The 15,210-nt window shown below is 39.7% G+C and overlaps 1 protein-coding gene across 2 annotated transcripts in view; it reads right to left on the bottom strand.

Moving 5' to 3' along the window:
• LOC118214632 (inactive dipeptidyl peptidase 10-like) overlaps positions 1-15,210 on the bottom strand; it is a 169,166-nt gene that overhangs the window by 88,862 nt on the left and 65,094 nt on the right. Inside the window, exon 1 of one of the 2 annotated variants that reach the window (XM_035394751.1) lies at positions 11,729-12,274. The exons of the other annotated variant lie outside the window; for it this stretch is intronic. Coding sequence (XP_035250642.1) covers positions 11,729-11,785 — 57 coding nt within the window. The 5' untranslated portion in view covers positions 11,786-12,274. Of the gene's footprint in view, positions 1-11,728; positions 12,275-15,210 lie in introns of those variants that run through there. 2 annotated transcript variants of the gene reach the window in all.

The following is a 15,210-nucleotide window of genomic DNA, read 5'->3' as shown; positions in this document are numbered from 1 at the left end:
CTTGGAACGGTACTTCTCTCTAGGGTTTTCGACACACTTGTTCCTGGTTATGGTTATACACTTTGTTGTACGTCGCTCTGGATAAGAGCGTCTGCCAAATGCCTGTAATGTAATGTAATGTAATGTAATCGGGGGGTGGGGTAGATTTCTGAACTCTGTAGTGTCATCCTTGCCATCATCAATTCAGCTGGGGTCCCACAATCCCTAGCCTGATTGGCTAGCAATTGTGCAATGTGCCATTGCATCTGTTACCCATGTTACCCATCCTCTACAATCTCCCCCCACAACCATACAACAAATGACCTTGGAAATAAAAGCAGTGAGTCCATGACTGTTCCAGAGATAGGTTTTTTGTGTCAAAATAGTAGTCTTTTCCTCCTGCCTCTCCACAAGCCTAGCCGCTCTGATTTGAGAAACAAGTAACACCCAATAGCTTCTCGGAATTTCTCATGCCTGTGATTCTTAAGGAATTTCATAAGTTAGCACTGTTTATTTGCTCAGCTTTCTTATATTACCTGATCAGTTTAGATACCTGTATATCTTATCAAGCCAGTTCAAGCTACTTGCTTACCAAGCATGAAATGTCTTAGATGGAAATCAAACCTGTGATCCACTGCCTATTAAAAAATCACTGTATCAGTCCCTGTGTGTAAAATATGTAAAATACATAAAATAAGTAAAATTATAAACAAATCAGTATTACGGTCATATAATCAAAAGGAAACAGATGCTGCCACCATACCTCTGGTATTCAACCATGCCAATGACACCAAACAGTGAGAAAATACTCAACACATTGCAATATATTTTCTCCTGCAACAGGATGGCTAATGTCTCACTCAGTCAATTAATCAATAAATTCCTTTATCAGCGAAAGAACTGGCAAACATTTATCAGCATCAAAGCAATAACACATTTCATTGGTAGAGCTTTGACTGCCTTGACAATAAAATACAACACACACACACACACACACTGCCAAATTCACACTCTGTCCTAGACATGTTGCATACACACAATCACTCTTTTCTTTAACTCCATCACACACTCCATCTATATCCCAGAAATCACACTTAATCTTTCACACTCACACATACACATCCTTTCTTTGCTTCCTCTGTCTAGACACTGATTTCAATTTTAATTTACAGCAAAAACAAAACAACAAAGCCATAAAACTCATATCACAGCCCCACCATTTTTCTCATCTGTTTTTTTGGCTTTGATTTCCTATGACAGGCTGTCATTCGTCATCCAGACATTTTCTTTTCTCTCCATTTGGGTGTTATTGTATTTCTCAGAGAAGCACTGGAACAGCCTATAAATAAAATATCTGCCAGAAAGAAGAAATGGCCTCCACTATAATCTGTGCACAATGCCTGTCCTGCTCCTTCTGCGTCACCCAGCATAAAACAGCTCAGACACTCTGCACTCAGAGGCATGTCCTTACTGTACGTTTTAACTACATGAGAATTGGTTATTGACAGATTGATCTCTCAACACCTATGGTCTTCCATGATGTCAAAAGCAAAAGACTACCTAGACTGCTTTTTTTCCAGCTGTGGTATCTTCACTGCCATAGAAACTCACTTGTGTCCATTTATTTACTTGTGTCCATTTTTATTTGGGGGGGGGGGGGGGGGGGCAGGGGGGTGTTGGTGATTCAATGTAGTCCAAACAGCCATGTGTGATCGCAACTTCTGGTGTCAAGCCAAAGCTATCTCCGCACCAGTGCTTTCCATTGGTTTCCTCACAGAAACACGAATGCATCAGCATTGTCCCTGCCTTCATTTGTAACAGACAGAATGAATGTCTGTGGCGTGCGTGGTGCGCTCGGTCTTACCCAGGGGAGCGCGCGGGCCTTTGGGGCGGACGCGAGACTGATGGCCCCTGGTTGGGGAAAGTGACAGGCAGGCGCTCTGGCCCGCCCCCCTCCATGAATCCTCATTAGAGTGGAACTGTCACCTCGTTCCGTGGCAGGGGACACCTCGCTCCTCTGACACAAACAAAACATACACTACATCCCTGGATCCGTTCAGAATTTTTCCTTCACTTTTGTTCACCGTTACATGCAAGCGTTAGTTTTCCGACTCCCCCGACGTAGTTGGCTGAGCTCCACAATCAACTCGCCAGAAAACAAATTACATCACAGGGATCATAATAATCTATTGATTTGAAAAAAGAGGACTACCGAAAAGCTATCTCCGATCAGCTCCAATCATATGTGGGTGAGTCGTGGTGGGGCGGCTGAGGTAAACAGTCATCACACTAAAATCAAAGAGGGCTGGCACAAAAGATGACCTCAATATAATCAGCCTTCATAACCAGACCCTGCACTTGCATGAAATTATCTTCATAAACAGATGCAAATTGCTTCCTTTTCAGAGGACAATTGAATCCTTCAGTAAATATCCTATCGCAAATTCCCCTCTTATAATAAGCCACCGAATTCTCTGTGTCACCCTTGTGTGACCTTGTGCGAATGGCTAACAAGCGGGACAGGGATAATACCATACCGTAAGAGCATAAGAACCCATAATGAGGACAGGCCGTTCAGCTCATCTACACTTGCTATTTAAGAGAGAATCTAGGGCATGCCATTTACAAACTAAAGAGTTTCTAGTGCTGCATTAACCATGGGCGTGAAAACACCTAAGGTCTCTGCCCCTGCAAAATGACCTAGCAAGCTATTCCACTCACCAACAACTCTCTGTAATGGAATACTTCATGCAGAATTTGCCTTCTGCTAATTTCCACCTATGCTCCCTTGCTCCACTGAAGATTTCTTGGCAGAATCAGCTAGTATGTGCATATGTTGTCTTTCAGTATACATTTTCATTTTTGTTTCTCAGATTTGCATATTATTATTTATCACTGTTGCTTTCCAAAGCTCTTGTTCCTACAGCTCGTATGACACTCACGATTTCATCATGATGGTCTCTGAGGTTTCTCCAGCTAAGGGTATCTCCTCAATTAATAACACAACTTTGTGCTGAAAAAAATAAACACTTCTACTAACAAAAAAAAAAAAAAAGAAAAACAAACAAACAAACAAACAAACAAAAAAACAAGAAAACATAGTGACTATTCCCCAGATTACCTTTGATTTATCATTTGGAGTCTGGCGCAGGAAAATGCAACGGTCATTATCAACTTACGGAATGTATTCATGTTATTTGTAGACCACTCGGGGAATGCTGTAAAGCAACGACTGTGCTTTTAGAAATAGTAACTTCAATAAGAGAGAATGGTAGAGCCATCACTTTGGATACGAGTTTCTGTTAAATGTAAAACCAGTGCTTTATAAGCGCTAACCATGAAAAGTAAACTGACAAATGGATTGCTTTAAAAGCTATAGGGGGGCTTCAGGACCGTGGCTAAGGGCCACAAACACAGTTTAGACATTGAGAGGTTTACCTTAGAGTATGTAACTAGGTGATATGACTCTGAAGTCATAGTAGGTATGCTTTTCCTTCATCCCATCAGAGGTACGCTGCGATTATTAGCGACCTTTAGCGACATGTGGTCTGTATTGTGGAAAACAAACCCTGGTTCGTGGGTGAGCCCATGCAGTGTGTGTGTGTGGTGTGGTGTGGGGTGGGGGGGGGGGGGGTGGTGGTCTAGCACAGTGGTGACTCAGGAATCACAGTTGCTGATTAAAACTTGGTCCATGGGGAGCAGTATGATATGCACTGGTGTTGAACCCAGAAGAATGATGCCGAACCAGAATGTGCAGCAAAAACCCAGTCATATAAATTTAAACTGTACTGATTGTAGCTTACTCTTACTCTGGCCATGTGACAAGCAGATAAATTGTGGTATTTTGGCATACAGTCTTTGTGTCTTCCAATTCACTTTTTATGCATCAGATGCCCTTTCTGTCAGAACGGCTGGTGATAACACACGTGTCAATGGCTTCTATCTCCCCATTTCAAATTGAGTTGGCAGCTCATTCCTAACATAAAGAGATCACATATTAACCAGGAAATGCTCCAAATTGCATAAACATTTTGGAGGTGAATTACAGGGCTTTATTACTTTGGCTGGCATTGCTTGGTTATTTCAAGGGCACTGTGGAAAACTCATAGTGCACCATTGCAAAACTGGTCATTTATGACCCCGAGTGTACAGTAAGTTACATTGTATGCCTTCTCAGTAAATGCATTTGACTAACTGTAAATTTCCTGTATTTCACATAAATATTATCTTTTTGTACACCACTTATACATTATTGATTGATTGATTGATTGATTTTTTGAATTCTTAATAACCAGTTTTACAATCAGTTTAAGACAGATTACACACTTGTACTAAAAATGGAATCAAAATAATAATTTAATATCTTATAACAACACTTGTAAATGATAATTACCACTCATTTCACGTGTTGTATTGACCTTGTGCAACGCAGGTATTTCTTGATAATTATATTATATATGGAAATATGAAGAATGTGACAAATTAAAGTAAAAACGTGAATGAGTGGAGAAACATAACAAATGCAACTCTACATCAAGTAACTGAGAATGTCAGTGCAGGACGTGATCAGACTGTCAGCAAGAACAGTCCGTCAACAACTACATAGAAAGGAATATCACAGTAGGGTTGCAGTGCATAAACCCCTCATTACAAAGACAATGCACATTTGAAAGTTTTTCCGACTCACGCTTCACACAAGTAAGACTGTCACATTGCATGACCAAGCAACAAACGAGCGCATTGCAGATCACTAGTTACAGCACAGAATCACATTCATATTCCAGGTCGATGTTCATCCTTGTCATTCTGTGACAAATCAGGGGTCACTCCCTCAGAGAGTGCAGCTGCCATTAGTGCTTCCCCACCATGCGGCCCAGACTGGATCGTGCTACTGAGTATTCACCACATGCTTCCAGGGCCACCGAGCACTCCCAAGTATTTGTTAACATATTTCAGCTATCATTCTACATATCAGAAGAATCCCGGTGAGTTCCCCAGAGACTGACACTAATACTCTGGCAGTTAAGCTCTCAATTTGCTCACCATCATTATGTACCATGCAAAGTCGGTGGGCTGAACCCTTGGAAACTACAAATGACTGCTGGGACTTACATCCAAAAAGCACGCTTCTAATAACAACACTCACATTAATTCTATTTCTATGATTCATTGAACGCATCCTAGCCTGGATAGGCAATATTGTTCTTTATTTTCCAGTATGAGATCAGTATCTGTAAACAATTTATTCCTCCCTTTAATATATTCTCTCGTACTGTCGATGCATTATACTGTTCAGTTTATTTGGCTGAGTGCTTGCAAGCGCACAAAAACAAAACAACAATTGGGGATGATGAAATTCCCATTTGTGAGAAATGATGGAGCTATTCAGCAGCAAAGGTTGTACAATACAGAACACAATGTGCTGGCAGCAGTCACCATTTCAACAGGCCAGCAGGCTTTCAGACACTACATTGATCTTCTATAGGCTTTTGACCTTGACACACCTGCACTTTGGTTTATATTGTGGAGAGCGCTGTAAATAGCAAGTTCACATGACATCCTCTGTAATCGTGTTTTTCAAATTACTGCAGAACTATTTTCCACAGCTACAATATTTATTAGCATACATAAGGAAATACAGATATGTATGACCAGATTTTGATAAGCTTATATGCATATACTTATACTTCAAAAGCAAGTAGTTCCTCAGAGATTAGATCAGTAATGTACCTGCTAATTATCATGTGCTGTTGGTGCGTGAAATTCATTGAACTGTGGAAATTTAAAAAATGTTTGTTTTAGGTATTTCTAGTTAGATGTGTATGGGACACACAAAGCAAATTGCATTACAAGTAGAATAACTCTTTTAAATGGCAACATAACATAACATTTTGGCTTTATTTTCCCTGGAATAACTATGGTATTATATGCATAATCATATATATTATACTGCATACTGCCTACTGATGTCTGAGAGTATTAAGAGTATATATATATATATATATATATTATTCAAGTAAATCATCCCATAAATTGCAAAAACTTTTTTTACTTTTATTGGGCATATTTTTTACTTTTATTGGGTATATTAGATAGAATGAGCTCCCATGCAGCGGACTACTTGACATGCTATTGTAAATGTAGAAATCAGACGAGCTCTAGCCACCTTATTATTTTAGTCAGGAGGAAATGAGAAATGAATCTAAATAAATAAACATAGCTTCAATGTCAAAGACCTCAATATACTACTCAGGATATATTGACAGATCACGCAAGAGATACCCTTTAGAATGATATATCAGAGCTCCCAGGCATGCAGTAACATTGGGGATTGTTTAGATAATAGGCTATAAAATTACAGGGAGGAAATGTTTAATTGCTAAGCTCCTGGCCAGACTGAAAGCCTAATGCCAGGCGGTTAGTCACTCAGGGCTGCCGGATGAAATTCCCAGACTTGAGATAAAATGATCTTATTATATTATTCACGGGCCGGGGACAATACAATTTACCACAAGGTAATAGACCATTGGGGCCCCCGTCCCCCAACTCCAGGGCCCAGGACAACACACACTACTAATATTTTTCCCACTTCCCAAAACGCAGTCTGTGAGATTTTCATCTCAGGGCAATCATTGTGCCTTGGGAGATATTTTCAGATCTTGTGGATCGAATGTGGGTGGGTTTCCAAGGCCATGGGGTGCTTTGCAGACAATTAACGATTGTGGCTCGCCCTTTCACTTCAGAGTTACGCCGCTTCCTTTCTAGTCCCGCAGGTTTGCATTAGGCCTGCTTTCAGTTTCGATTAGCGCTCAATCACCACATGCTGAGTGCCGATTGATAGGGAGGCGGGGAGGGCTGGTGGGTGGCTGGTGCTAAGCATTTGCATTGGAAGCCCATTTATCCCACCATCTCCCATTGACACGACACTATCAATATATCCCCCACCCCATTCTCCCCACCCCACCCCCCACCCCACCCATGAGCTTAGTGATGATGCGTAGGAAGGTGCAATATCATGCATTGATTGCCTCCGCTCTGAGACCGAACAAGACCAAACTCCAAGTTGAAAAAACTTTATTGCCAGTCAGCAGCCAGCATATACTGTAAGGATATGGTGTTGTGTGTGTCTGTGTGGGTTTCCATCAGGTACTCTGTGTCCTTCCACAATCCACAATCCAATGTTAACAGGACATTGCTGTAAAAAAAATCAATGTGTGGGAGTCTACAAAAGCCACTAGGAACAGGACTAGATCCAATCTAGGCCTGCCTCACTATTTGACAAGAATATCTTAGCAAACCTAAATCTCTGACTGTTTGCTGCCTGCATCCCAGCATGTAAAGGGGCAGGTGATGATGAGGGCTGTTGATCTTGTTATTGAGCTTGGGCTCAAAGAGGGTAGGGGTGCTCGCATTAGAGTATAATGCAAGATGACACAGATGGCAAGTTACTGGAGATGCACAGGTTAACTTAGCAATTTCAGAATTCAGAATTCAGATCTGCACTGAGAGATTATATCCTCAGCAGTAGAGGACGCACACTTACCAGAACAACCCTACCTTTCACATCAATGGCTGCATTTATGATTTTACAAAAGAATACAGATGATAATGATACAAATTATACTGATAACCAAATGGCAAGGTGCCACTGGCTGTTTAAATAAAGGTCAACATCTAAATAAAGAACAATAGCACATGCACTCTAACCAGACATTAAAAGTAATGTGGCCTGTACTATGTTCCCAAGCTTTACTTCCTCCAGAACTGCTTTAACAGCTAGCAAGAACATGTGTTATATTCAGAATTTATATGCACGAAAATATGATAAGCTTAATACGATCTTCACTAAACAGCCAACCTCTCATTCAATGGCAACCTGAGGCTATAGGATCACTTACTGTGGTATTCAAAACAGCTATGTGCATTATCTTCTCATCCCATGCATTGCTGTTACAACTCCCATTTATCAAATGTATGCTTTGATCAGTATTACAAAGACATTGACAGTGGTATTATATAATACAATAGGCCTCAGCTGTAAAGTGAGGTAAGATAATTCAGCGATACAATAAAGGGGAGACTTAAATGTTCTGAGGCTGTTTTTTGATCGTATTTATATGTATATATTGTGTAACTCCCAAGATCCACTGTTCAGTTGTAGGCTTCCTGATCACAGGACTGGCCCTCGTCTGAATCACTATGCACTTCAGATCTAGCACTTGAGGCCAGTAGTACTGCTGTTTTGACTCTCTCTCCCTCAAAGAGGGACTGATTTAGACCAATTACTGACCATAATGAATTAAATATCTGGTAGAAGAGAAAACCAGTAGTACTACAGGCATTAAGGGCTGGATTTGAATATTTGATTTGACTGATACTTTATTGATCCTGTAGATCATTGTAATGTATTAAAAAATATATACACTTTTGAGTTGTTAGGTGGTGTACCCTGCCAAGATATCTGCTCAGAGCACTACTACCCCACATGGTCTTCATTATGAAATTAACTGCAGGAGTGCCAACTGTAGCCAGCAGTCCTGTAAGAGAGCATAAGACTGGCCATTGTGTCACAAAGGGAGGGAGGGAGTACAGTCCACAGGGTACCCCTGCTTTAATTGCTCAATAGTGCCTCCACTATTCAGCTGCCCATAGTATGCCTGCACCAACTGTGAGTTGAGCCTTCCAGTGGGGAAGTGACTGTTCAGGAATTGAGGAACTGCTAATTGAAAAGAGGTGATGACTAGCTGAATTTGGTTGAGGACACGAATGCCGGGTAACAAACTGTTGTAGTAACAGAGGACACTGCAGCTCTGGGTTTTCCAAATCGCGGAGGGATACAGGAGAAAGAATGTGTTCAATGACAACAACAACAAATTTGTCTGAAACAAATTAGACTGAGGCACATGTCAAGCAACTGAATAATGCATTTATAAATATTACAATATTAAGCATCTGAATAATTAAGTAATTAATTATGAACATCATTATTTAAATATTAACTACACATGAATATACTTAGAATTATGAAAATATTTAGCAAAATCGCTGTAAGTCATTTACTGTATTAATTGCGAAGAGCAGTTCGATAGTTCAGCTGCAGTTTAAAGGCAGTTTTTTTTGCATTACAGCACTTCTGAAATTATGTGTAGCCTATGTTTGTACATTTCCTTCATTCATAAAATCAGTATGACACTTACTGCTTCCTGTATTTAGATATTATATTCAAAGAACATTATCTGTCGAGAAAAGAAGTTTTTGAAAAGCCAGTTGTATTTAAATTGTTCGTGCGTATTAAGGAATTTAGCAAATGTGGCATGGCCACTTTGTTTGGATACAATTTAATTCTGAGATACTTTCACCGTATAGCAAACAACAGTCATTATGAACAATTTTAAAATGGTGACGAGCCAGGCTTCAAAAAACACTTCATCGTTGTCCACTTAGAGGAAATACAACGAGGGATCAGTCAACTCCTTTCAAGTCTCTAGACAATATTTACCCATAATCCTACATGCTTACCCATAATACCTGAAGTAAAATGAACATGCACGATAGATTATGGCCAACGGAAAGCAAAAGTGTGCTGATACATTTATCACGTTAGTTACTAAACAATCAACTTAAGAGACATCAAGTCAGCAAACATTAATGGCACGACAAATCAGATTTTATTTATTTTTATTTAATCGAACTACAGACTGAAATGTCAGGCTGTTCGGATATTTCTTCACACACACGCACACGCACACACGCAGTTTAGCTACAAAAACCATCACTGCACGTTTTATGCGCACAATAAATGAATTGCCCTGAAAAGTAAACAGTTTGACGGACCATTCTATGAGTGACTAACCAGAATTTCGATAGTCGCGTTTTACAGTATTATTTTCGGAGGACAAGGGTATTTAAAATAACTTGCGAGTTTGTTATTGGAGGATGAAGGCTAGTTTAACGAGGATGTATCCAGTCTCTAAAGTCTCTGATCCTCCTACTGTTTACTTTTTCCAAATAGGAGTAAAATTTGAAGACAGCAAGTCTACTAAATAACTGCTGCCACGTCTGAAGTTGTACTGCTGACACAGTAATGGTGCGAACTTCTCAAAGTTACATTTTTTAAATGCATCTCTTGTGTCATTTCCCTCATTTGCTTCCTCTCTGCTTCCTCTCATCTCCCAAGCTGTGATACCTCCTTCAATAGTCCAACAAACCTAATCAAACAGCCATGCGACTGTGTCCTCCTGAACTATTGCGGTATAAAGCAACTATAGATTAGTATTTTCTGTATACCAACAATTGTTGAATGCGACTCGAAATTTTACCATCCTTAATAACCCAAAATGGGTAAGAACATGTCCACTATTTCTGCCTAAGGGCAACAGCTTTGATTAATTCAAAATATATGCACTCAATACATATATTGTATTTTAGCAGTTATATTGCTAAACTATATTAAATGATTGGGTATTTAAAAATGGGTGAGCAAGAAATAACTAAAAATGATTCGAGACCGAACATAGCTTCGCCTTCAAAACAATAGTAGGCCTATAGTACATATAGTTACTTGAAAATCATTCAGAAAAAAAAGAAGAAAAAAAAAAACGGCGCTGCACGTGCCGGTTATCAGTGCTATTAAAATTAAAAAGAAAGGAGATTATCCCTAATTCAGAGCTGTCGTTCCAAGCGCTGTCATTTTGTAACAGTCGAAGTTCGGTTTTTCACGCTAAATTCCTAATTAAAACTTGACTACCCGTTTTAATTCTTAACACCATGCATGGCTAATGTAAAATAACTAGTTATAGCCTACAGATCGCCATGTACATTGCAGTCAATAGCGTACAATAGGCTTTTTCCGATCAAAAGCGTCTGTGTTCAACGTACATGGGTGTCATAGAATCAAGACCGCCCGCCTATGACCTGCAGGACTGTGAGCATATGGTTCTATTCTACATTTAGGGAACACTGCCGCCTATAATAACAAAACAGTTTACCATAAACAGCAGAATTACGATGAAAAGAAACACAACTTAGTATCATGAAATGCATGGGTGAGATAAATTGATCCGCTGGAATAAAGCAACCTGTGTTTATCGTTGCTAAGGGCATTATGAGCACTAGATGAATTCCTGACCAGGACGGAATCACAATATAGCCTATTCCGCGAGCTCGCAGCACCATCTCTGGCTGTGCTGGTCGTATCCATCCCCTGAGAGCACTAATTATTCATTGTCCCGACAGCTGACAAGCTACTCTTTGAGCGACTAATTGATATAAGAATGGCACGTGCATCCCAAGTGCTGGATCAGGTCCTTAAATCCTCACTCACCGTGAAGAGCGTTTCTAGGTGAGCGGAATCAGAAAGATAACAGAACACGCACTTTATTGTCGGTAAAAGACGACTTAAATTACGAATCGTATTATCAATGGCGACCCGCTCCATGTCATATAGGCTATTTGGATAGAAACAGCAGGTACATTTCTGGATATAAAATAATTTGTATTAGGCTAATATGAAACTCAATAACTTGCATTCTTGGTCCCTTTTAACCTTTCACAACGCAAACTGATTATTTGTTCTACGCGACAAGGAAACGGTCTACAGAACCATTCGTTAAAGTATTCACTACGGTATACGCTGAAATGTACTGCCTATTGCTTTAAACATAACTCACCGCACGTACATAATGGAAAATGAATCAACTAATCATTTAATCATTATAATTTGTAACATGGTAGTTTACGCTGTAATTACCTCATCTTGTTGCGGCTGGTTCGCTCTTTGATTTTGTTGCTCCTTCGTAGCCGTCATAGTGAAATCTTGGAAATGGAACTTCTTCAGTCGGCTTGTTCTAACTCAGACGTGGTTCATGCATTCAAATACCACTCGGCAAAAGATTTGTCAAACGCATACGGTAGAGAGCAGGGTTTCACAGAAAACCGCCAGGCGCCCAGATTATCAATTGCCAAATCTTAACCGGAGGTAGACGGCAATGGATCTGTCACTATTCTGAGCGGGCTGAAGACGTCTGTGCAGATAGGCTACTTCAAGGTTGCACTTTACATTTCACAATATCATATCACAAAGAGGACGGAATTTATCTGTTGACAATAGTATCCAACCAGCAGACACGAAACATATATTCTAGACACTCCGCTATTCTGAAGCACCAAAAGCAGCCACAGTCCGGACAGTCCGCCTCTGCGTCGTCACTGCGACTCCCACATCTGGGCAATCAGATTCACTTTCCCTTCCCGGATGGGGGAGACTGTGCTCTTACGAAGAGAGCGGGCGGGAGGAAGTGACTCCTTGTCCAACAGAGTGGAGTTTTTATGACGATCACAGAAATGATGCAAACCTCTTTTTAGCAGAATCTGCAAGTAACGACAATACATGAAACGCGATTATGATGTTTATTGTTGCTGTTGTTATAGTGCCTACTTGTCCTATTACAGTAGCAATTACCTGCCCTTTACATTAAGACAAACAGCATCGCTCATGATCGCTGTCCATGGTCCTGAAAATAAAAGTGCCATCTAATCCGCTTTATCAGTTCAATTTCCCGTCATGCAAAACAAAACAAAGCGTCGACCTATCATTCCACTCTACCTGTCATTTCACATTTGTATCGTTATAAAAATGATAGAATTTAAAATTCGGTGTAACTATCTGAACAACAACCAAAGGCTAATGTGATCCTGTAGAAGAACAAAGCATGACACAGGAGTTTCTGAAGCCGGACTGAAGCACCAAAGGAGGGCCATGCTATAGATGTCAGTCGTTCAGCGGCTGAACAAATGTTATGTTTAGAGGGTAACTGTCTTATTCATTAATTCATTCGTTCATTCATTCATTTGCGTGTTTGATTTCAGTCTTTTCCTTTCTGGCTCACTAACTCGTGGAATTCTGTCATTACATTACATTACAGGCATTTAGCAGACGCTCTTATCCAGAGCGACGTACAACAAGTGCATTAGTTCAAGGTGCAGAGGTGCAAAAGAAACACACTAGAGTGAAGTAAAGATCGTAGTTCCAGAAGTGACCACATAGATCAGGACTCCAACCCTGTAGAGTAACCTGTTCAGCAAACAAACAAACAATCCTGTCAAGTAAATAAATAATATGGCTGTAAAAGGTACCAGGGATTTTGTGAAATCCCCACAAAATGTTGTGTTTCAGAAATGTACGTTTCAGAGACAAAGCACGTTCTATTCAGGCGTTCAAGTTCAAATATTGACTGCAGCATTTCTCCATAGAGCACAAATAGAGAGATAACTCTGAAATGACTTTAGGGTGACTTAATCGGAGTCTCGTGGATGAAAGCGGAATCGAGAAGGTCAGACAAACAGCGATATCTGCCTGTTGCTGTGAATTCTGGGATCAATTTGAGCATTAATCTTACTACTTACCATTTAGCTGTGCTACACATGGCAGTGCAGAATTTATCCAGCTAAAGAGGAAAAGAATAATAGCCATAGGAAAGTCTATGTGTGGGATTTTTGAGCAATTACCGTATTTGCATGCAGAAACCAATAATTAATATGAATTAGCCTTACACACAGAATATACCACCCCATGTGCTTTATTGTTAAGCAGTCTAGGCGGTTGAAGTTGACAGGGGTGTGGATTGAATAGATCATTTTTTAATCTCAAACAAATGATTTTGGACAAAACTCGTAGTGATGGCTGATTCCACCACTGAGACCAGCTGGGTTTAGTGCGTTCAAGCCGCCAGGATCAGTCTGTAATGACATCAAACCGTTAGCCCACCTGCTAACTCAAAATGGCAAACCAGTTATGTCCTGAGTCTGATCCGTTAATAGAGGTCTGTCCGTATTGATTAGAAGGTAAGTCAAACCATTTTCTGGCCTATAATTTGCTCCTAGAATCGATGTTGTAGTTTAAAAGAATTCCACGCTGAAGTCAATTTCTCCCTGTCAAAGTTTGTCATAAAACACTCTAAATGGATTATCCTCGGTTTTAAACATTAAGGAAGTATGTTCAAACGAATTAAACACATCCAGTCATTCATTTCAAATGACAAGCTGAAAAAACGTGGCACCATCGTCATTACGCATTGGTTTAAGCAAAATAGAAATTACAAATGAAACTGCAGCCTCAAGATCAAAGTCCGAGCTGGAGGGTGTCTGTAATCAACTGTGCTGCAGATTGCTGCCTGTGTAACCTGTGGGGCTTTTTAGCAATATATGAAACGAAAGGAAAACGGTCCCGGTAACTGAAGTTACATTCAACTGAAATAGGTCTGGAGACTTATACACTGTTTTTAAACTTCACAATGTTCTGAATCGTTGCTTGGAGGGCTTGTTTTAAATGCAAACACAGAACAGACAGAAACTTTGTATGACTGAGATGAAACCGTCATTTTATGTCTGAATTTTTCATTAGTTTCAAGAGATGAATTCCAACGATTCCACTGCCTACAGGCAATGCACAGCCAGTGGAGTTTAAGAGCGAATTGTCTGACTATAAAATCCTTGAAAAAATACTTAGAACTATCTCACTGGAAGCTTTTTTTCAGCCTATGGCCCTGAATGCCATAATACAGACCTATTTGTATTACACACAGAACGTGCTATTGTTGGCATTTTAGTCCAGCATCTAGGACTGGCATTCTACATTTCATCTCCGGTCTTTTGGAATATCCTGCTGTCTTTTGGGTTTTTGAATTTTGGTTCAAAATGGTTTGCACATCCTTGGATTACTTTGGGACAAAAGCTGTGGTTTGGTACCTGCTTTTATTCCTTTCTTGTGTGACTACTTTTGTCTGTTACTTTTGTTAATTGTTTTAAGGTAGTTGAACCTTGTCTTTAGATTAGACAATATTAGTTGTAATTTAATAAATTTATTTCATCTTGTTCTGAGTTGTACATTTTGATAAAGGTTGATTCAACAGTTTGCTTTGCCTATCAACACATTTTGGCGATTTAATTGATAATTGATCTATTTGATAATAATTATCAAATTAAATCAAATAAATATATATTTACTTGTTGGATAAATTAGGTGTTTTAACTGTTGATACACTTGTGTTCAGCATTCAGAGTGCTGGACATCAAACAAGGGTGTTAACGGTTGAAACTTCTGGGTTCAGAAAATTAAACATATTTCAATTAAACTTCACCTTGCTGACACTATATATAGTTCAAGTACCCTAAGTGGTGGAAACCTCTCAAAACATTTTGACTGATTGCATCCAGAATATGCAAAAAAATCTG

This window comes from Anguilla anguilla, chromosome 15 (assembly GCF_013347855.1).
Source record: "Anguilla anguilla isolate fAngAng1 chromosome 15, fAngAng1.pri, whole genome shotgun sequence".
Lineage (NCBI taxonomy): Eukaryota > Metazoa > Chordata > Actinopteri > Anguilliformes > Anguillidae > Anguilla > Anguilla anguilla.
This window is presented reverse-complemented; position numbering and strand designations above follow the sequence as displayed.